Genomic DNA, 25123 nt, shown 5'->3' on the forward strand with positions numbered 1-25123 from the left:
AGCCATGGGCACCCGTATGGACCCCAGCTATACCGGTCTCATTGTCGGCTACTTAGAACAGTCCATCTTCCGTAGTTACACCAGAACCATTCCCCACCTCTTCCTCCGCTACATTGATGACTGCATCGGCACCACCTCATGCTCTTGCGGGGAGGTTGAGCAGTTAATCAACTTCACCAACACATACCACCGCGACCTTAAATTCACCTGGACCCTCTCTGACACCTCACTTTCCATCAATGACGATCGACTTTACACTGATTTTTTTTTTTACAAACCCACCGACTCCCACAACTACTTGGATTGCACCTCTCCCACCCTACCTCCTGCATAAATGCTATCCCATATTCCCAATTCTTCCACCTCTGCCGTATCTGCTCCCAGGAGGACCAGTTCCACCACAGACCACACCAGATGGCCTCCTTCTTTAGAGACCAGAATTTTCCTCCCACGTGGTTGAAGATGCTCTCCAACGCATCTCATCCACATCCCGCACCTCCACCTTCAAACCCCACTCTCCAACCATAACAAGGACAGAACCCTCCCCCCGGTCCTCACCTTCCACCATACCAACCTCCGCATAAACCACATCATCCACCGACATTTCCAACACCACCAAGGACCCCACCACCAAAGGATATATTTCCCTCCCCACCCCTTTCTGCAAAGACCATTCCCTCAGTGACTACCTGGTCAGGTCCACGCCCCCCCCAACAACCCACCCTCGCCTCCTGGCACCTTCCCCTGCCACTACTGGAATTGCAAAACCTGTGCCCACACCTCACCTCCATCCAAAGCCACAAAGGACCCTTCCACATCCAAAGTTTCACCTGCATATCCACCAATGTCATTTATTGTATCCGTTTCTCCCGATGCGGTCTCCTCTACATTGCGAGAAGGCGTAGTCTCCCCAGAGTGTTTTAGGGAACATCTCCAGGACACCCGCACCAATCAACCCCTCCGCCCCGTGGCGCAACATTTCAACTCCCCCTCGGACTCTGCCAAGTACATGCAAGTCCTGGGCCTCCTCCACTGCCCCTCCCTCACCACCCAACGACTGATCTTCCACCTCGGAACACTAACCCCAGGGAATCAATGTGGACTTCACCAGTTTCCTCATTTCCCCTCCTCCCATCTTCCAACCTTCCAGCTGAGCACCATCCTCATGACTGGTCCTACCTGCCAATCTCCCTTCCCACCCACCCATTCCACCCTCCTCTGTGACCTAACACGTTCATCCCCACCCCCATCCACCTATTGTACTCTTTGCTACCTTCTCCTCAGCCCCACACTCCTTCTATTTATCTCCTGGAGGCTCCCTGCCTTCATTCCTGAAGGGCTTTTGCCCAAAACATCGATTTTCCTGCTCCTCGGATGCTGCCTGACTGGCTGCGCTTTTCCAGCACCACTCTAATCTAGTCACTGGTCTATAGTTCCCTGGCTTGTCTTCACCACCTTTCCTAAACAGCAGCACGTTAGCCAACCTCCAATCTTCCGGCACCTGACCTTTGACTATCGAAGATACAAATATTTCAGTAAGAGGCCCAGGAATCACTTCCCTAGCCTCCCACGGAGTTCTAGGGTACACCTGATCAGGTCCTGGGGATTTATCCACCTTTATGCATTTCAAGATATCAAACACTTCCTCCTTTGTAATAGGGACGTTTTTCAAAATGTCACCATCTATATCACTCCATTCTGTATCTTCCATGTCCTTTTTCACAGTAAATACTGATGCAAAATACTCGTTTAGTATCTTCTCCATATTCTGCCACTCCACACAAAGGCCACCTTGCTGATCTTTGAGGGGTCCTATTCTCTCCATAATTACCCTTTTATCCTTAAAATGTATTTGTAAAAGCCCTTTGGATTCTCCTTAATTCTATTTGCCAAAGCTATCTCATGTCCCATTTTTGACCTCCTGATTTCCTTAAGGACACTACTGCCTTTATACTCTACGGATTCAATCCATCTATCCTGTCTATACCAAATGTATGCTTCCTTCTTTTTCTTAACCAAACCCTCAATTTCTTTAGTCATCCAGCATTCCCTGTACCTACCAGCCTTTCCTTTCACCCTGACAGGAATATACTTTCTCTGGATTCTTGTTATCTCATTTCTGAAGGCTTCCCATTTTCCAGCCGTCCCTTTACCTACACCTGCCTCCAATCAGCTTTCGAAAGTTCTTGCCTAATACCGTCAAAATTGGCCTTTCTCCAATTTAGAACTTCAACTTTTAGATCTATCCTTTTCCATCACAATTTTAAGGAGAAAGTGAGGTCTGCAGATGCTGGAGATCAGAGCTGAAAATGTGTTGCTGGAAAAGCGCAGCAGGTCAGGCAGCATCCAGGGAACAGGAGAATCGACGTTTCGGGCATAAGCCCTTCTTCAGGAATTCCTGAAGAAGGGCTTATGCCTGAAACGTCGATTCTCCTGTTCCCTGGATGCTGCCTGACCTGCTGCGCTTTTCCAGCAACACATTTTCATCACAATTTTAAATCTAATAGAATTCTGGTCGCTGGCCCCAAAGTGCTCCCCCACTGACACCTCAGTCACCTGCCCTGCCTTATTTCCCAAGAGTAGGTCAAGTTTTGCACCTTCTCTAGTAGGTTCATCATATACTGAATCAGAAAATTCTCTTGTGCACACTTAAATTCCTCTCCATCTAAACCCTTCACACTATGGCAGTCCCAGTCTATGTTTGGAAAGTTAAAATCCCCTACCATAACCTATTAGCTTTACACATAATTGAGATCTCCTTACAAATTTGTTTCTCAATTTCCCTCTGACAGTTAGGGGCTCTATAATACTATCACTTCTCAGTTCCACCCAAATAATTTCTCGATGTATTTCCAGGAATACCCCCTCCTCTCTTGCCTCCCTTTCTATCCTTCCTGTAGCATTTGTATCGTGGAACATTAAGCTGCCAGTCCTGTCCATCCCTGAGCCATGTTTCTGTACTTGCTATGCCCCAGTCCCATGTTCCCAACCATGCCCTGAGTTCATCTGCCTTCCCTGTTAGGCCCCTTGCATTGAAATAAATGCAGTTTAATTTACCAGTCCTACTTTGTTCTCTGCTTTGTCCCTGCCTGCCCTGAATGCCTGAATTGCTTCTGTTCTCAACTGTACCAGTCTCAGATTGATCTCTTTCCTCACTATTTCCCTGGGTCCAAAACCAGGACAATTCTTAGAACAATCTGGATTTGAACAAACATCTGGATTTACTAATCTCGGCCAAAACCATTTCTGCATGTAGGTTTGTTCACTCTGTGCGTTTCGGTTTCCTTGGGTTGGTGATGCCATTTCCGGCAGTGACGTCATTTCCTGTTTTTCATCTCGGGGGTGATAAATGGGATCCGAGTCAGTGTGTTTGTTGATAGAGTTCCAGTTGGAATGCCATGCTTCTAGGAATTCTCGCGTGTGTGTGTGTTTGGCTTGTCCTAGGATGGGTGTGTTGTCCCAATCGAAGTGACATCCTTCCTCATGACAGTCATTTTAAATCAAAGAGACTACATCAAGAAAGCGAACGCACTACATGCAGATACCAACATTTACCAACAAGTGGCAATATACCTGACCCCACAACTAGAGAACTGAATTACAGCGCTACTCAAATCTGGTGAAATGAAATCAAAGGGATCCAACACACCACGCTTCTACAGATTATCGAAAATCCCCCCCCCACCAAGACCCGTAGTCTCACGACCTGGAACACCAACTTACAGACTGGCCAAGGAGCTACACCAAAGACTAAAATACTTAGTAGAAGACACACCACTCCATCCACTCCACTGAAAAATTCCTAAAGACCAAAGACACCAAGATGGAAGAGGATGAAATAAAGGTCTCCTTTGACATAACAGCCCTGATCACATCCATCAACATCAATCTGGCCAAGGAAACATTGACTACACTAATGGAAGAACCAAAGACACATACACCAAACACCACTAACTTCATCAGCAAGGACAATATAGTCAAGCTAGTGGATCTATGCCTTACCACCCACTTCATCAACAACAAAAACCATAGACAAACCAACAGAACACCCATGGAATCTCCGCTACCAGGATTCTTTGCAGACAGTAATGTAGAGACTCGAACAAACAGCTCTGGCAACCATCCAACACAAAGGTTGGGTCTGCTATGTGGATGGCACCTTTGTCATCACTAAACGAAACAAGTTCAAGGAAACCTTCAAGAACATCAATACCACCCTTACTGGCAGAAAAGTCATGAAAGAGGAGGAAAACAACAACTGCCATTCCTATATGTCGCAGTAGAACAAACAACCAATGCAGAACTTTGAACCAGCATCTACAGGAAACCACTACATTTGGACCAAATACTGAACTACAGAAGGAACAATTCCAACATCCACAAACAAAGCTGCATTAGAACATTTCAATGAGCCACCACACTACAGCACAGAGGAACTACAAAGAGCAGAGAAAAACTACCTATACAGGGTATTCAAAAAGAACGGGTACCCAATGAACACAGTCCGCTGATTTATTAGCAACAAACCCAAACAAGCAGACAAATCACATTCAGAAACCCCAGCCACACTCACCTACATCAAAGACATATCAGAAATGACTGCCAGACTACTCAGACCCCTTGGCATCATTGTAGCCCACAAACCCACCAATGCACTAAAACAGCAGCTAATGAACTTGAAAGACCCTATACCTACAACAAGCAGAACTAATGTCATTTACAAAATACCTTGCAAGAACTGTAACAAACACTATATTGGACAAACAGGCAGAAAACTAGCCACAAAGAGACATGACCCACTCTCACTAGTATCCTTATATACACAAGGAAGGACATCACTTTAATTGGGACAACACATGCATCCTAGCACGAGCCAAACAGTGGCACACGTGAGAATTCCTAGAAGCATGGCATTCCAATCAGAACCTTATCAATACACACATAGACTTTGATCCCATTTACCAACCTCTGAGAAAGAGAGCCAGAAATGGCATCACAGGAAATGATGTCACTGCAGGAATTGACATCACCAACCCATGGAAACCTAAAACACAAATAGAAAGCAGGCCACACCACCAATGCTTCATCTGGAGGCTCACTGAAGATGTTACCTAGTATGGTGACAAAACGTCTGAAAACAAACCTTCCAGCTCTGCCAGCAAACCTACATCCAGAACCTCTACCTGAGCTACAAGTCTTCTCAAAACTCGCTGAAATCATTTCTAATAGGAAGACAAGTCACCATGGATTTATTCAAGTGTATCTGAAAGCAAAACTGGCAGAAGATTTAGGGTTTCTGGTGCTATGGCGAGTACAAAAGGAGCATGATGGGAATTCACTCTCCTGGCTTGGAATCATTACCTCAGTTACAAATAAAACCACCTCTATCAGAGCATTTACGTGCAGTATTTTCATATCAAGCAAGGAGAAAGTCAATCTGCAAAAAGCTAAACAGGGTCCCATTAACGAGTTAGGCAGGCTGGTTTGTCAATGCACTGATACATGAATTGTATTATTTAGCACACCACCTAAGATTAATCAAGAACCATTTTTTCACAATTCCCTACAAACTCCACTCACTGCCCCTTTCTAAAGTGAAGAGTAATTAATTGGTTATTCAACAACCGACAAATAAAAGATCAGGAATGCCTCATGACTGTGCAATGGGAATGATGTATATGAAATACTGCCATGACTCTACATTATACTCAACAAGTAGCAATTCCAACATTTGGCACCAAAGTTTTTCATTTAAAATAGTTTCTTTCTGGGCAGCCAAATCACCAGAAGCAATAAAACAATGTATGGTCTTATATAGCATTCAGCTAAAACATTCCTGTGCTTTAAGACAGCATAATAAGTATTCTTTTAAACATACCTTCAGATATTAACTTCCTTCCAGTGCTGAGCAACAAAATTTGTTTAAGTTGGGACCAAACCCAGATTCTATCTAGTTCCCTCTGTTTGGCATAAGTACACCTCACAGCTATGTCCTGGATCTCAAATAAGCAAAAGGAAGTCAGTTATCCATTCTGTCATCTGCACAAGACGTCTGGAAGTTTTGAATCACAAAGGGAAACTATTTGGATATTTAGTATTTGAAATTTTACTGACAGTTTTCATTATAAGTTTCCAGGTCTTTGCAGTGAGAATACTGGACCAAACATCTTAGTTAAAGGTCACTAAAAATTTGAAAATATTTCTAGAATTCAAAATATCAAATAAAAAAACAACCAGTCTCTTGCAAACAAACCAGAAACATCAGTGACTTCCCTTTTCACATCAGGAAGATTATATGACTCATTAAAAGAATCTTAGAATAGACACTTATAATATTTCCCAGCTGAACTTCACTCGTAAGGGAGGGACATCACATATATAAATGATCTTTTAGCCAATACTAAATAGTAACACTTAAGAATGAAGGGTGTGAAGAACTAAAAAGCTCACATAAAAATTGATTTCCTCTCTTTACAACAACTGAAGGTCAACTTTCAGTTATACTTAGGAGTGATGGCATTCCCACATTGGTGGAATCAAGATAACATGCCAAAATGATATCAGTTCTCGCAAAACCCAAAGATTCCAGAACTGTCAAAGTTGACTGAGCTCATGTCACACATACAAGCCCTGCACACACAAAGTGGATTTTCACTAGTACAAAGATGAAAACTGTTCCTGTTCGCAGATTTTCTTTTTATCCTAGAGTTATAAAAATTGTGTTGTTTAGCCAGATCTTGAAACATCGAGTTAAGCTAAAGGATTACGGTGACCAAGAATCTCTTGTATTCATTATGATCAACTGTTGAATGTGAAGTTTCACAAACTATATATTATTTACCACATGCATATTAAATTGTTAACAACTCAATGCAACTTTGACATGAACCAACTTTGACATGAACCAACGACAACCAATAAGCTGATCAACAAAAACTAATCATCCAAGATGAAATTGAGAATTCAGTGGTCCTTAAAAAAGCTTAGTATTTTCCCTGTGGACTGACTGCAAGTCCTATTTACACAGATTTTAAAAATTGAAATTTGATTTCTACATGCAAGCAACCACCAAAAACAATGGAAGGAATTCATTCGCTTCTACAATTGCAACAGCCTCAAAAAGCCTACTTGTGTGTTCAAATGACAAAATGAGGAAAAGTAAAATATTGGTGTTTTTTGTAGCCTACCAGAGGTCTTGGGTTGTTAATTAAAACAACTCACATAAATTACTGATCTGTTTAAGACCATAACCAGCTACCCAATCTATTTAGCATTGAATAAAACAATTGGATAAAAATCAGTTGTGTTTGAGTACCACAGATGTAATTTACGTATGCAGTTAAACTTAAGTTATTAGTCCTTTTAGGATTTCACATTTTGCCCCAAATTCAATACAACTTCAGAGGGGAGATTTATTCACTTTTGCAAAATCTGATGTCTGAACTATCTGCAAATATTTTCCAAAAGAAAATAATATCACCACCTGCATAATGTGAAAGAAAATTCCTTTGCAAATTGACTAAATCTATGTTCAGACCAAACATAATACTTCATGTATTGAAGAGTTAAAAATAATGCTTAACCTTGTAAGAAAGAATCAAAAATTATACAATGTTTGACTCACTGAAACGGAGGTATGTGGAGGCCAGCACATTTTTAAAGTTCAAGGCTACATTATAAAAAAAAATGCTCTTGTGCAAATACAACTCTAAACAATAAGTAAACAATGCATAAAATCTGTCCAGACCAAGGCCAGCCCTTTTTACATCACTGGACAAGTTTGCGAAGCTGTTATTACTTTGCTGCAAGCACTCAATTTAAAACCATCTTGGAAGTGCTTCAAAATTTATCTAAACATGTTGTCTGAGACAACTACAGAATAAGACAGATGTGAAGTATATAGAAAGAACTAGAATTTTAAATATAATGTTGTTCCTCAATTCAATTTGTTGTTTATACATCAGTGATATAGCAGATAAAGCACCCAAAGTTGATGATATTTGCTAATCAACCTTCAGAGATGCTGCTTGTGGAAGTAGTTCCAAACATTACCACATTTTTTATCTTGAGTGGTAGGTCCTAATTCTCAGACTGCAACCCCGAGCTCTACAATCAGGAGAGAGAGAGAGCCATGCAGCATGGAAACAGACCCTTTGATCCAAATCGCCCATGCCGACTAGTTTGGGAAACTGAACTAGTCCCATTTGGCCCATGTCCCTCTAAACATTTTCTATTCATGCACCTGTCCAAAGGTTTTTCAAAAGTTGTAACTGTATCTGCATATAAGCTTGCTCTGGAGATTGATTCCTCATATAAAACCACCCTTGTCAAAAAGTTGTTCCTTAGCTTCCTATTAAATTTTTCTCCTCTCCGCATAAAATTATGCCATCCAGTTCTGAACAATCCCACCCTCTGATAAAGAGCTTTGCTATTCACCTTATTGATGCCCCTCATTTTATAAACCTCCTTAAGATCATCCCTCAATCCCCTACACTCCAGTAAACAAAGTCCCAGCCTATCCAATTTTTTTAAATCTACCTTCTTTTCTCCTGTTAATATTTAGAGGACTTTGTACATACCTCCCTCTTCTAATTCCGAAAGAAAACAGTGCTATTTTCTCCTTATAACTCATGAAGTCCAGGTATCATTTTTGCAATCTATGTTGCACTCCCTCCAAGACTGATATGCCCTTCCTCAGGTGTGGTGACCGGATCTGCTCTCAGCTCGAGATGGGCTCTAACCAAGGTTTTGCATAACTTCCGCATCCCTCTATGCCAGTCCTCTAGATCTCAAGACTAGCATTCATTACACAGCTCCGGAACAGGTGGGACTTGAACCTCGGCCTCCTGGTTCTGATGTAGGGACACTGACTGCAAAACAAAAAGCATCCAAGCCTTTCTAGCTTGAAAAGTTTGTTACCAGCAACATCTAGGCAAGTGCCAGGATAGTGCTGTTAGCTCTGTAGTTTGCTTTGAAACAATGTGATTAATTATCAAAAATTGTTAATCAAAAATGTATTGTAATAATAGAATTGGTTCAGTTTCAACAGCTCAATCACCAGGACCAACATTTGCAGGAAATCTTAAACCAAATCCCTTAAGATTTGAACTTTTTGAACAGTCAGAAATGTACAGCACAGAAACACGCCCTTCAGTCCAACTCGGTCCTATACCAACCAGATATCCTAAATTAATCTAGTTCCGTTTGCCAGCATTGGCTTATATCTCTCCAAACCCTTCCTATTCATACAGCCATCCAGATGCCTTTTAAATGTTGCAATTTTACCAGTCTCCACCACTTCCTCTGGCAGCTCATTCCATACACACACCACCTTCTGTGTCAAAAAATTGCCCCTTGGGTCTCAAGTCTTTCCCTTCTCACCCGAAACTTATGCCTTCTAGTTCAGGACTCCCCCACCCCAGGGAAAAGACTTTGTCTCTTTACTCTATCCATATCCTTCCCGACTTTATGAACCTCTATAAGGTCTTCCCTCAGCCTCCAACACTGGGGAAAATAGCCCCAGCCTATTCAACCTCTCACTATAGCTCAAATCCTCCAACCCTGGCAGCATCCTTGTAAATCTTTTCTGAACCCTTTCAAGATTCACAACATTCTTCCGATAGGAGACTGGCCAGTATTACACACTATATTCCAAAAGTGGCTTAACCAATGTCCTGTACAGCCACATAATCTCCCAGTCCCTATACTTGATGCTCTGACTAAAAAAGGCAAGCATACAAAATGCCTTCTTCACTATCCTACCTATCTGCAACTCCACTTTCAAGGAATTATTGAATCTGCATTCCAAGGTTCCTTTATTCAGCAACACTCCCCAAAACCTTATCATTAAGTGTATTAGTCCTGCCCTGATTGCCTTTTCAAAATGCAGCACCTCACATTTATTTAAACTCCATCTGCCACTCCTTGGCCCATTAGCCCAGTTGATCAAGATCCCACTGTAGTCTGAGGTAACTTTCACTGTCCACTAGATCTCCAATTTTGGTGCCATCTGCAAGCTTACTGACTACACCTCCTACGTTCACATCCAAATCATTTATGTAAATGACAAAACGCAGTGGACCCAGCACCAATCCTTGTGACACACCACTGGTACAGGCTCCAGTTAAAAGCAACCCTCCACCACCACCCTCTGTCTTCTACCTTCAAGCTGGTAATGAGTCACTTGAGCATTGCAAAGCAAAACACTAAACAACATTTTGCTAAATCTTCACTTAGATCATCATGTCTGTTTACCTGTTTTCATCAATATTTCTCAGCAAGACAGGAGTCTCAATTTATCATAATATTGAGAATATTGATAGAATAGATTTTATATTAAATGTTAGTCAAATTAATTTTTAATTGATTCCTAATTGTTTTCTACGAGGAGTTCCTGCTGTACCCTCGTCAGAAGGAACGCCTAGCTCTTTATCAATGTGCTCTAAATTTTGAAATAGGTCTATTCAGCCAGAGTTTAAAAATGAAATACTTAACTGATATTTATAAAATTTGCTGCAAACTATGATAAGGTACAGTAGAATGTGATAAACATACAATGTAGAAATAACTTTATTGCAGCTAATAAGCACTACTTGAGATTTACAAAGTGCACTTTTCTCCAAGAGATCATCTTTTGCTTAATAGTCTTTCGTTGCCAACTCCCCTTGAAAACACCTACCTATTTTTAGAAGCTGATTCCATATAAACAGACAGTACAAATTGGCATTCTAGTAAATCTGAAGTACTGTTTGAGAGATAGTAGCAAAAAGCTGCACACACCTTTGCCACACAATATAATGATTCTATACGATAATCAGGACTGGCCTCGCTGGTTACTCAATAATTACAAAATTATTTTTCCGATTAAGCATATTGGTATGTTGAGATAAGTTTCAGCAGACAAGCAGTGCCACGAGAAATTGCTTTCCTAAGGCTTAAAATATAAAGCCCTGATCCATCATCCCAATGACAAAATGTAACACCAGCACTGCATCAGTTTCAATACAACACTGAGTGGACATTCCAGTGATGGAAACCATTGCATCAACCAGTCTTAAAAAGGTCCGAATTTTAGCTACATTCAACCAAGCATGGCATCAAGGAGCCCTAGCAAGACTGGAGTCAATGATTATCAGAAGACAAACTCTCTGCTGGTCAATCATATCTGCCACATTGGAAGATGGTTGTGGTTGTTGGGGGTCAGTCATCTCAGCTCCAGAATATCTCTGCAGGAGTTCTCAGGATGGTGTCTTAGGTCCAACCATCTTCAGCTGCTTCATCAATGACTTTCCACACCCCATGAGGTCAGAAATGGGGAATGCTTGCCAATGACTGCACAAATGTTCAGCACCATTCACAACCCAAGATATCAAAACCAATCCATACTCAAATGCAACAAGATCCAGACAATATCCAGGCTTAGGCTGACAATGGGGCAAATAACATCTATGCCACACAAATGCCAGACCATGACCATCACTAGCAAGGGACCTCACCATCATCCCGTGACAAACAATGAGACCCTCACTAACAACATCCGTGGGGTTAACATTTACCAGAAATGGAACTGGACTTGCCACAAACAGTGGCAACAAAAGCAGGTCAGAGGCAAAGTATATTGCATCAGGTGCGAGCATAAGAGGTAGAGTTAGTAAGTTTGCAGATGACACCAAAATTGGAGGTGTAGTGGACAGCAAAGAGGGTTACTTCAGATTATAGCAGGATCTTGACCAGGTGGGCCAATGGGCTGAGAAGTGACAGATAAAGTTTAATTCAGATAAATGCCAGGTGCTGCATTTTGGGAAAGCAAATCTTAGCAGACTTATATACTTAATGGTAAGGTCATCGGGAGTGTTGCTGAACACAGAGACCTTGAAGTGCAAGTTCATAGCTCCTTGAAAGTGGAGTCGCAGGTAGATAGGATAGTGAGGAGACATTTGATATGCTTTCCTTTATTGGTCAGAGTAATGAGTACAGGAGTCGGGAGGTCATGATGCGGCTGTACAGGACATTGGTTAGGCCACTTTTGGAATATTGCATGCAATTCTGGTCTCCTTTCTATCGAAAAGATATTGTGAAACTTGAAAGGGTTCAGAAAAGAATTACAAGGATGTTGCCAGGGTTGGGAGGATTTGAGCTAAAGGGAGAGGCTGAACAGGCTGGGGCTGTTTTCCCTGGAGCGTCGGAGGCTGAGGGGTGACCTTATAGAGATTTACAAAATTATGAGGGGTATGGATAGGGTAAATAGGCAAAGTCTTTTCCCTGGGGTCTAGAACTAGACGGCATAGGTTTAGGGTGAGGGGGAAAGATATAAAAGAGACCTAAGGGGCAACTTTTTCACGCAGAAGGTGGTACGCGTATGGAATGAGCTGTCAGAGGAAGTGGTGAAGGCTGGTACAATTGCAGCATTTAAGAGGCATTTGGATAGGTATATGAATAGGAAGGGTTTGGAGGGATATGGGCCGGGTGCTGCCAGGTGGGACTAGATTGGGTTGGGATATCTGGTCGGCATGGACAGGTTGTACCAAAGGGTCTGTTTCCATGCTGTACATCTCTATGACTATCTCCTGATTCCCCAAAGTCTGTTCACCACCTATAAGGCACAAGTCAGGAATGTGACGGAATACTTTCCAGAAAGCAGTCCGTAAGCATCCACTCCCTCCACCAGCAATGCTCAGCAGCAGCAGCATGTATGGTCTCCAAGATGAACTACAGAAATTCACCAAAGATTCTTAGACGGCACCTTCTAAAGCAAGGATAAGGCAGCAGATATATGGGAATACCATCTACAAGTTCCCCTCCAAGTTACTCACCATCCTGACTTGCAAATATATTACCTTCCCTTCACTGTCATTGGATCAAAATCCTGGAATTATCTAACACCATTGTGGGTCAACACACAATACTTGAACTGCCATGGTTCTAGAAGGCAGCTCATTACCACCTTCTCAGGAGCAACTAAGGATGGGCAACAAATGCTGGCCAGTCAGCAACACCCATATCCCACGAATGAATAAAAATATTTTGAGATGGCATCTCAAAAATTTGTATTATCAATAGCTATAATAGCACCAAATTCTCATGATACGTAACATTTTGAAATTTCATTAAACCAAACTTCCATTGCAGACATTTTCCACGTAGTTGTGAATTCCCAAATCCAAATACTCCAGGCTGCATAATGAGGAAGATGAAGATTTCCTTACACCTAATATCATCTAAGTTAAAAATCACAACACCAGGTTACAGTCCAACAGATTTGGAAGTACTTAAATTTTGAAGCGCTGCTCCTTTCAAATAAACCTGTTAGACTATAACCTGGTGTTGAGAGATTTTCAACTTTGTCCACCCCAGTCCAACACCGACGTCTCCACATATCATGTGGTCTCAGTTCCTTTGAACTGCTGAGGTGTTAAAACTGCCACCTACAAGGAACACTGGATGGTGTTAGTTATTACTGGTCTTTGCCTGAAAAAAAAAGCATAGGCTTCAGGATGAACAAGGACGAGTGGAACCCTGTGATAGCAGAAACCATTGAAACAGACATGAATGATCGCTGAATTAGCTAAAAGACATCCACAACCTTCAGGCCACCATGCAGATGCTACGCATAATACGGTGATCTAAGAACAACCTTGATCTATCGAAAACAACAGGGCTCAGGTCTACGATTTAATAAGTGATGGAAGAAAAGTTGGAGATGATTGTATGCCAATCTAAAATAGAGATAAAAATGTAGCAAGTCACAGCGAAAGATGCAACACAAATCCAGTCCAATAGAGAGCATGACAGCAGAAGGAAACAAATTATTGCGAAGCCGACAAAGGTAGTCTTAGTATTACTGATTTCTAATCCTTTGAAACACAAAGCATTAAATCTAAAGAATAAAACTGCATTTGTTTTATGAATCTGAGACAAAGATTAGAGTAGCCAACACTGCAGATTTCAGGTGCCGGAAGGAGGAAGATAACGTAGTTAAACTAGTTAAAACTAAACTTTCACTTCAGTTATTCATATAACATACTGAAAAAGAAAAATAGATTACAATTCCCACTGAGTACTTTGTGCAGGTTTTTGTTATAAGCCGTAGTTTAAAACTACAGTTCAGATTGCAGTTAACTTCACAATGACTGGTTTAATACTTCTCATTTTTATGCCAGGGTAAGTAATATTTATTTTAAACTATTCCTTAAAATAATTACAACTTAACTTGAACAAAACTTTTTCTATATTATTTCAGTATGCAGCCAAATAACTTACCAGAATTTAAACATTCTTTCACCAGTCTTCAGTTGTGCATTATGCGCATTTCCAAACAATTAATCATCAGTGTTGAAAGAAAAAGTCTTTCATAGAATGTAACAAAATTGAAATCAAATCTGCCACTGTATGTTATGTCATGTAATAAGTTTATTTTTTTCCGCCTGGATGCTTACCAAATTGCTGTCTTTGATAAATACTCAGTTAATTAGACTGGTCAAGATTAGTAAATACTGACTGGTTTTAGAACTTATTCTACGTTTCAAGGTGTTATTAGAAAACTGTTGCAAATTACTTGCAGGAAATGGATCGGAAAAAAACTTGCCTGAAGAGGCTATATTAGTTAAGTCTTGGTGAAAGAGTGAGGTTCCAAGTGAATCAAAGGAGGGGACATGCGGATTAAATTAGCAAAGGAGTTCAAGAGTTTAGGATCTAAATAGCTGAAGGCATGACTGTCAACAAGGTGAGTAAAGGAATAGAGGATGCACACCTACCAAAGGTGAAGAGTGAGTTATTTCAGGATTGTAATGGTCCAAAAGAGATGAAGGGTGAGGATCTTAAGTACAACGTGCAGATCCTACATAACTCTCAAGTAGTTCCAGTGGGCAAGAGTTACATAGCGTAACACAGCTCCTGGTTTAGGAAGAGGGTGAAAGCAGTCTTTAATAATTTCATCAGGTTTCTGAGTATTATTACCAAGTAACTAAATTGGACATCTCAATTTAGTCTTTTATTGAACTAGCAGAGTGCCACAGAGATGATTTCTGGTTCCTAGTTTGTGCGAAGATTTGTAGCTCGGGTGCTCGTTGTTGTGGTTCTGTTCGCCGAGCTGGAAGTTTTTGTTGCAAACGTTTCATCCCCTGGCTAGGCGACATCATCAGTGCTTGGGAGCCTCCTGCGAAGCGCTTCTTTGATGTTTCCTCTGGTGTTTATAGTGGTCTGTCCCTGCCGCTTCCGGTTGTCAGTTTCAGCTGTCCACTGTAGTGGTTGGTATATTGGGTCCAGGTCGATGTGTTTGTTGATGGAGTTTGTGGATGAATGCCATGCCTCTAGGAATTCCCTGGCTGTTCTCTGTCTGGCTTGCCCTATGATATGGAAATGCTGGAGAAGCGCAGCAGGTCAGGCAGCATCTAGGGAACAGGAGAATCGACGTTTCGGGCATTAGCCCTTCTTCAGGAATGAGGAAAGTTTGTCCAGCAGGCTAAGATAAAAGATAGGGAGGAGGGACTTGGGGGAGGGGCGTCGGAAATGTGATAGGTGGAAAAAGGTCAAGGTGAGGGTGATAGGACAGATTGGGGTGGGGGCGGAGAGGTCGGGAAGAAGATTGCAGGTTAGGGAGGCGGTGCTGAATTTGATGGATTTGACTGAGACAGGCTGGGGGGAGGGGAAATGAGGAAACTGGTGAAATCCGAGTTCATCCCTTGTGGTTGGAGGGTTCCTAGCCGGAAGATGAGACGTTCTTCCTCCAACCGTCGTTTCGCTGTGGTCTGACGATGGAGGAGTCCAAAGACCTGCATATCCTTGGTGGAGTGGGAGGGGGAATTGAAATGTTGAGCTACAGGGTGGTTGGGTTGCCCTATGATAGTAGTGTTGTCCCAGTCGAATTCATGTTGCTTGTTGTCTGCGTGTGTGGCTACTAAGGATAGCTGGTCGTGTCGTTTCGTGGCTAGTCGATGTTCATGTATGCGGATTATTAGCTGTCTTCCTGTTTGTCCTATATAGTGTTTTGTGCAGTCCTTGCATGGTATTTTGTGCTTTTTGGATGTAATCAGATTTATCTAGGATGACCGTCATTCTGCCTTTATCTGCTGCAACTACTTGCAGATATCAACACCTACCAAATGAAGGAATTTGACCCCACACCACAACTCACCAATAGGATAAATAACACACTAAGGAATCTACAAAAAAACGGACAGATAACCAGAGCTGACCTGCAAAGAATGAAACCGGAAAGCAACAACACCCCCAAATTCTATGGATTACCTAAAGTACACAAACCAAACAGCCCACTCAGACCCACAGTATCACTGCCAGGGACACCATCATACAAACTGGCCAAAGAACTACAACAGAAACTGAAACACCGGGTCAGCGGATCCAAACACTCTATACAATCAACACAGGAATTCTTGGACATCATCAGAAATATACACACAGACAAAGAAGAAACCATGATATCATTCGACGTGACGGCACTGTTCACTTCGATTGACAAAACCCTAGCCAGAGAAACAATAGCCAACCTACTGGACAGACAGAACAGAAAACAGGACGCTGAACCTATCAACAAAGACGGCATACTAAAACTACTGGACTTGTGCCTCACAACACACTTCACATTCAACAACCAGATATACGAACAAATCAACGGAACACCCATAGGATCACCAATCTCGGGACTCATAGCAGAGGCAGTTATGCAAAGGTTAGAACAAACAGTCCTACCACAAATTCAACCCAAACTCTGGGTCAGATAAGTCGATGACACGTTTGTAATCATTAAAAACACGGAAATAGAAAAAACACACCGGATCATCAACGCCACACTCACAGGAATCCGATTCACGAGAGAAGAAGGATAGCCAACTCCCATTCCTAGACATGATGGTACAGAGAACACCGAACGGAGAATTCACTACAAGGGTATACAGGAAAGCCACACACACAGACCAAGTCCTAAACTATGAAAGTAACCACCCCAACACACACAAACGAAGCTGCATCAGGACACTATTCAAAAGGGACACTACAACACACTGCAGTACACCAGAACTGCAAAAAGAAGAAGAGGAACACCTATACAAGGTATTCGCCAAAAACGGATACCCGCGCAACTTCATCAACAGACGCCTAAGAGAAAGACCACGGAACGAGGACATACCACAACCAAAAGGACTAGCCACACTACCATACATCAGGAGCATCTCGGAACTGACAGCCAGACTACTGCGACCCCTAGGACTCATAACGGCACACAAACCAACAGCCACGCTCAGACAACAACTCACCAGAACGAAGGACCAGATACCCAACATGAGCAAAACTAATGTAGTGTACAAAATACCATGCAAGGACTGCACAAAACACTATATAGGACAAACAGGAAGACAGCTAATAATCCGCATACATGAACATCAACTAACCACGAACCGACACGACCAGCTATCCTTAGTAGCCACACACGCAGACAACAAGCAACATGAATTCGACTGGGACAACACTACTATTATAGGGCAAGCCAGACAGAGAACAGCCAGGGAATTCTTAGAGGCATGGCATTCATCCACAAACTCCATCAACAAACACATCGACCTGGACCCAATATACCAACCACTACAGCGGACAGCTGAAACTGACAACCGGAAGCGGCAGGGACAGACTACCATAAACACCGGAGGAAACATCAAAGAAGCACTTCGCAGGAGGCTCCCAAGCACTGATGATGTCGCCTAGCAACAAAAACTTCCAGCTCAGCGAACAGAACCACAACATTTCTGGTTCCTCTTTTGTTTGTCATTTATATAAATAATCTGGATGAGACTAAGTAGGCATGGTTAATAAGTTTGCAGACTACACCAAAACTTGGCAGCAAAGTAGACAGTGAAGTAGGTTTTCTATTATAAAGGGAGATGGAATGGCAGATGGAATTCAATCTGGATAAATGAGAGATATTGCATTTTGGTTCAACAAGGGCTGATACAATTAATGGTAGCGCCTTGATAGTGTTGTAGAACGGAGGGACCTAGCAGTTCAGATACATATTTTCTTGAAGTTTGCAGCACATATGGACAGGGTGGTTAAAAAGGAGTTTGGCATGCTTGCCTTCATTACTCAGTTGGGAAGTCGCGTTGAGGTTGTACAGAACATTGATGAGGCCTCTTCTGAAGTACAGTGTCAAGTTCTGGTCACCTTAGTGTAAGTACAATACTAAGTTGGAGAGGGTTCAGAAGAGATTTATCAGGATGTTGCCAGGTATTGAAGTTTTGAGTTATAAAGAAAGGCTAGACAGGCTAGGACATTTTTCCATCGGAGCTTAGGAGGTTGAGGTTATAGAAGTCTATAAAATAATGAGGTGTACAGATATGAGTTAATGGTCGTTGACTTTTCCCCAGGATGAGGGATTTCAAGACGAGATGCACATTTTTAAGGTGAGAGGAGAAAGATTTAAAAAAAGACAAGAGTGGTTTGCATGTAGAATGAACTTTGAGGAAGTGGTGGATGTGGGTACAATTACATCGTTTAAAAGACATTTGGATAACACTTGGATAGGAAAGGTTTGGGGAGATATGGGCCAAATGCAGCCAGGTGGGACTAGTTTTGTCTAGAATTATATTCGGCATGGACTGGATTTTATGCTATATAACTGGAAACATGAATAAAGCCATACAATGAAAGCATGCAGCTTAAAAGCATATTGAAGATTACTGATGAATACCTTTCCCTAGTTTCACGTTAGATTTGCTAAAACCACAGTACACAATTGTAATTTTATATCTATGCATCATGTCTATTATCTCTAAATAAAGTAGCAGATTGATCTTGCAAGAAGGACAGGGAGCCAACAGTAGTTTTAAAGTCTATATTTGAAAGCAATCATCTAAAGTAGTCAGAAAAAAAACACGTAACTATGATAACTAGTGATAGAAGATATAAATAGCACTGTTGTAATAAGAAACTACGCTTTAGTGACATTTCTTTGGCATCTTAATTAAACAGAACGATGCTTGCTTAAATTACTAATTGGAATCTTCTAATCCAACAGTATCAAGACAACGTAGTATTAGTTAAGGAACAAACAGCAATTAAATTTCTTCCAAATAATTTTGGATAGGATACTGGTCAACAGCCCTTATATGGCTGAGAGCTCGTTCAACTTAGTTCTTTAGTGGTTGCACGATACTTAAAAGAGCTCTCACTGTTGAAAAGCCCTTGCTTACAATGCGTAGTAGTACAGCATACAAATAACCTCATCACAATTCAAAGAAATCGGCAACCAAAAGTTGACAAAGCACTGGGACACACCCAAGTCTAGAATTTACTTGCTATTATAGTGAAGTTATTAAACATTTTGTTCTAATTAACCTCAAAAGTTATGAATCTCTTTTCTGGTATGTGTCTTAACTAAATGACCAGTCTACAACACAGATTTACGAGGACCAGCTCACAAATACAGTCTTAATAGACAAATGTGCAACAGTTAGGATTGGACATGCTCCTTCACACACACTTTAATAGAGAGTTTGGGGCAAGCTATTCTATCACTAGCACATCTCAAATTAAGCCAGTCCTGCCCTCACTAGGTGAGGCATGCACAATTCTCATTATCAGTTGTGGGATAATGATCAAGGACAGGAATTTTGTTGGATTATATTATTTTATAAATTAATTGAGATCAGGCACAGACCAGAGTTCAAATCTTGAAACTACATGGTGCATGGCTTAGCAAACTCAACAACTGATTATGCTTGAAGAAACTTTAAAACGATGGAAGATTTGCATATTCTTCACGTTAATGAAAAAAAGTGAATTGCTGATACTTTTCTACAAATTGTTTAAACAGCAGATTACAATTCAGAATTAGTTGAGAAATGACACATCAAGTCCCACTTTAAACATCAACTTACTGGTTGAAGAACTGCCTCATCTTCAGACATGGGCTCATCTGCCATTTGTTGACCATCCTGCTGTAGAATTTAAAAAAGAAAGCAATAATTATAGATGGTCAACTTTTCTCTGAAAACACTAGCTACAATTAAGTTTTTAAATTAGACTAACAAGAATTTATCAAAAGCTTGACCTTTTGATCTTTTTGCTGGGAGATAATATTTGGAAAGGAAAACAGACTAAATGAAGAATTTTACTTAGAGACGAGATTCCTCTATTTAACCACAACAGTATATCCTCCATAGCAATTTTGTTAGAACAAGAAAGTGCTAAGGTCCTTCGCAAGGAACATTTTGACAACTGATTCACATTGAAACTATAAATCAAATAACGAGAGATGGAGGACAAGGATTTTTTGCATTTGAAAGTAAATAGCCCATTGTGTTGCACATGTGCATATAATCTATGCTAGTCTCATTTTAAAAGCTACTGAAGGAAGTTGAGGACATGACTCAGAAGACGTTACAATTTCAATTCTAACCCAGACAAATTCCTTCCATTTACAGCTTCACAGCCAACAGAGGCCAAGAGGAGTGATCTTTACATTAGACACGTATAACTCCATTCACCAAAATTCCCAGTCCTAAACTGATCAAAACATTTCCATTTCTGAAGATAGATCTTGACCGACAAACCAATACAAATTCCAAAGGGTATGGAGTAATAGTATGGTCATTAGGCTTGCTCAATAAATTTATTCTAAGTATGCCCTAGCCAATACCCACCCAGTATTCCTTAAAGTCAAAACACATTGGCATCATGGCTGTTAATTCTGAAATGAAATGTAGTCACAACTGTACCTTTTTTGGTTATAAAGTGCTTTGAGATGTTGTATATGTTTAGCATGGCTGTGAAAGATATTATAAATAGTTTTCAAATATTTGCATGAAGGCTAAAGTAACACATAGGCCAATGAACTTTTAATGACATTAAAATCTGCCTTATAATAGTTTTAAAATCATCAATACCAGATTTATGAGCACCTACTTTCATCTAACATTATATATAGTAACTTCATCTGGATACAAACAAGATTTTGAAGAACATGCCTATTTTGTAGCATTGTGTACTCTTCCCTTCTAAACATGTTAAGTCATGTTATTTGTTTATAATGATTCAGTGAAATTTACCTATTACACATGGCATCACCCAACCACAACTGAAACCTTGGTAATCAAAAGGGAATAGTGTCATGAAAGGAAACAGTGGATAAAACTTCCATAAAAAGTCCAATTGCTAAACTGAAGGACAACTCCTTTGCCCCTTGGATAGTGGTTCAGATCATTTATGGTTAAGTTAGCCTCCTGCTGAGCCAGTCTACCAATCAATATAACTCTCATTATCCAGCTTTTAAAGTTTATGCCTGGACCTTAATGCTGGAAACTCAATCACAAAGGGCAGGGGGAGAAGGAAAAACAATATTAATCAAATAAACTCTGACCACAAAATTGTTTTACTTTCTTCCTTATAAATCAAAGAGGAATACAAAAACAGAATATTGAAGTTGCTGATCCAGATAAGGACAATCAATGGTTGGATTGGGCTTATCAGATAGGAAGAAGAAAATAATTCATTTGCATCAGCCCAGGGCCGAAGTGTAGGACCTCTCTCAAGGTAATTAGAAATCATTCTAATCAAATGCCAAATGATACAAATTTACTGTATCCAATGTTCTGAAGTACAGACCTAGTTGTATGACCACAATATTCTTCTCCATCAGATAGTAGAGAAGAAGGTGCCAGTACAGATCCACTTGTGACAGATTCAAGAAAAATGTTGGGAATAATTTAGCACTATCAAGCCATCGTTTTATTCAATGATCCCTAAATTTATGCTTGAAAAAGACTTATTTTGGGATAAGCATGATACTAGAAAGACTGCATTTATTATCAATCTTAATTAAATTGAATTTCAGAGCCAATCATATAAATAGAATTATATTAAATGCATCGCAAAAAAATACAATTCATTCAGCCCAAACATTCCTTGTTATGCTCCAACTACAGACTTACCTTAAATGAGCTTAAATCTGGGCTATTCCCCTCAGTAGCTCCCTGCAATATTTGCTCCTTCCCAGAAGTGGAAATATTATCTATAGTACTCTATCAAAAGCTTTCATGAGTTAAAAAGACTGCCATTTGCTCACCCATTATCCTTCTCTTTTCAGAAAGATTATTCTAGTTGTCCAACTTCCCATTACGGAATTCAAGCTCCCTGTAGGATGCTGGTCTAGTTCTATAAGTAGTAGACATCGACATCAATAGTTTTTGCATAACCAAACAACTGAAACTTTCAGCTCATGAACCTGGATTGCTAAATTCAAGCCTGAGTCCCAGAGGTAGTATATAATGCTGTTCCTCTTTGCTAAATTATGGAAATATGTATTCAGCTAAGAATAATGGACAGAAAGGGTAATGTGATTGAAGTTTTTTCCCATTACTGCAGGAAGCAATCTATGTTAAATCTGTCTGCTCCAGAGGCCGCAACACCTCCCCTTCATAGTTAATTGCAACTTTGGGGCAGTGAGATCTCCTGTTAAAAGTGAAACTATATAAATGCACCAGAACTAACTTCAATAGGAATATAACCTCACCTTTACAAGTCGAGGCATAGAATGTAAGGGCAGGGAGGTTACGCTGGACCTGCATAAAATGTTGGTTACGCCACAACTTCAGTAGTGTTGGCAGTTCTGGAATTCACCTTATAGGAGAGGTGTGATAACACTGCAAAGGATGTAGAGATTTACCAGAATGTTTCCTGAACTGGAGTGTATCAGTTGCGAAGAGAGATTGGGCAGACTGGGGTTTCTTTTCATTGAGCAGAGATGATCGAGAGAGAAATTGATTAAAATGTTTAAAATTAATTAAGGGGCATATCGGTAGAATTTTTTCCCCTTGATGAAGGGGTCACTCACCAGGGTGCACAGATTTAGAGGAGATATGAGAGAAATGTTTTTCCACCCAGAGGGCGATAGAGGCAGAATCTCACAACATTAATTAGATATGCACTTGTAAGAGGCAAACAAGGCAAGTACTGGAAAATGGGGTTAGGATAATTATATGACTGTTTTTGACTGACATAGATACAGTGGGCCGAAGAGTCTTTATGATGGAGATCTCGGACTCCATAACAATAGGGCAATAATCTTAAAATAAGAGTCAGGCCATTTAGGAAAGAAACTGGAAGACACTTTTTCCCTCCACAGAGGTATTGGAAATCTGCACATGCTTCTCAGAAAAAGCATCCAATACTGAATCATTCAATTTTTATGACAAAAACTGATTAAAGGGATGATTTGCATTAAATTATTCCTGGAGGTGAGGTGGTCACTGCATTGGGTCTGGAGTGGTTTTGGGGGTTGTCTCGTGAGCATTACTGACTATTATGCATAGATTTTATAAAAAGGAAGAACTGTTCCTTTGTTCAGAGCGCGCTTCCCTGTACAAGCTTCGTAAACATGAAGAGTTTTCAGGGTTTCTCCAAAGCTTGTATTGTATTGTGCTTCACAAAATTTTGCTTGCTCACAGAAGTTGATGTGTGGCAGTTGCATCAAGTGCATAAGAATCTCAGAAAAAAAGAACTTAACATCTGCTGATGATACACAAGGATGGAGAGAACATGGTTCCAGTCAAGAAGGCTTTGACCTGGATGGTGTCAAGCTTAGAGTATTGTTGGAGCTGCACTCTTCCAGTCAAACAAGGAATATTTCATCACACTCCTTGCTGGTGCCTTGGGGATAGGCTTTGGAGAGACAGGTGATAGGTTTCAGCACAGGTTTCCTAGGCTATAACCTTTATTTATATAGTTGGTCCACAGTAACTTCTGGTCAATATAACCTCCAGAATGTTGGCTGTGGGAGACTGGGTGATGGTAGTAAACACAGTTTCAGGATGCAATGGGCAGTTTCTCTTTGTATAACGTCATTGCCTGTCACTTGTGAGGTTCAAATATTACTTGCTACTGGACATTATTCAGATCTTACTGTATTTGGTCATGGATTGATTAAGCAGCTGAAGATGTTTGGACCTAGAACACCATCCTGGGGAACTCCTGGTTAGTTGAGTCATTGATCTTCAGCCCCAGTGAAATATGTTGCAGTAAAATGAAAAAGCAATGAACACAGGGCTGAATTTGTCAGAAACACTTTTACAACCAACAGCATTTTTTTATTCGGGGTTGTAAAAGACTGGAGTCAGGTTCCTCCTCCACAATGGGACTATTCACTTCACATTCCCCTCATTTCATTGCAGTGCAGAGGAATGTCCGAGCGAAAGCCAAGTAACTCTCCAGAGAAAAGGAGAAAACAAGATGAACCATGCATCTGTTTGGTTAAGATATGATGACAGGCCTGCTCACCATCACCGCTAGCAGCTGGGTGAAGGGCCTCACTGCTCAACATATACACATGGAGAGAACAAGGGATTAGTAGAAAGGTGGGGGATGTCATTTTGAAATTTACCTGACTAGCCATTATAACTTGGCTAAAAGAACTTTGTTCACACCGCACTGGTGAGAGTGACTAATGGATCAGACAGATTTGGAGAAACCCTCATATCACGTTTAAAATAATTCAATATTTGGAACTCAAACAGCAACTTATAAGCAACAAGTGAGCTGCAGCACTAAAATCTCAACCAAAGACAACTCGGGACAAACCCATGAGTCAAGGAAGTTCAATGGGTGGGAGAAATGGAAAGTTTCCAGTTGTTAACTCTTCATGATAACGATCCTAAAAGATCATTTCCATTATAGGAGCATACGAATGAAAAGGTACAGAAAGACACTCTCCAATTAACCAAGGACAAGTCAGGTCCAAGAATGGACAATGCACTCTTGCAGTAGTCATATTTCTGTTTGACTTTAGTTAATATTGTTCTGACATGCTAAGGGGCAGAGGAATGAACAGATGATTTTTAGTGCTCCAAAGGGACATCTTGGTTCATCCACTGAACTAAAACAATCTTAACCAAAATCATGCATAACATTTCCTGTCATTATCACTGTTGTAAAATTCTTTAGCTGCTCTTCAGGTTCTTAACTGAAAAAGATTCTTTAATAAATATCTCCATTCTGTTGTTCAGTTCAATTTGCAAGACTTCAATTGATTCCAAATATAATTCAAGATAGAATATCCACAACAATGCCTTCAGCCCTTGCAGCTGAGACCATTATATCCAAGGCCACTTTTCTTAGCTTC

General features: G+C 40.7%; 1 protein-coding gene across 6 annotated transcripts in view; it reads right to left on the minus strand.

Moving 5' to 3' along the window:
* The window catches only part of LOC122554978 (ribosomal protein S6 kinase alpha-3), a 127048-nt gene that overhangs the window by 92348 nt on the left and 9577 nt on the right, over window positions 1–25123 (minus strand). For 4 of the 6 annotated variants that reach the window (XM_043700465.2, XM_043700466.2, XM_043700462.2 and 1 more), the window contains one exon: window positions 19887–19946. In XM_043700465.2, the coding sequence (XP_043556400.1) occupies window positions 19887–19946 (60 nt within the window). The remainder of the gene's footprint in view (window positions 1–19886; window positions 19947–25123) is intronic. The other 2 variants (XM_043700467.2, XM_043700463.2) reach the window with 1 other exon arrangement.

The sequence above is a fragment of the Chiloscyllium plagiosum genome, unplaced genomic scaffold, assembly GCF_037043375.1.
Source record: "Chiloscyllium plagiosum isolate Xiang-an unplaced genomic scaffold, Cpla_swu_hap1 HiC_scaffold_12, whole genome shotgun sequence".
Classification (NCBI taxonomy): Eukaryota; Metazoa; Chordata; class Chondrichthyes; order Orectolobiformes; family Hemiscylliidae; genus Chiloscyllium; species Chiloscyllium plagiosum.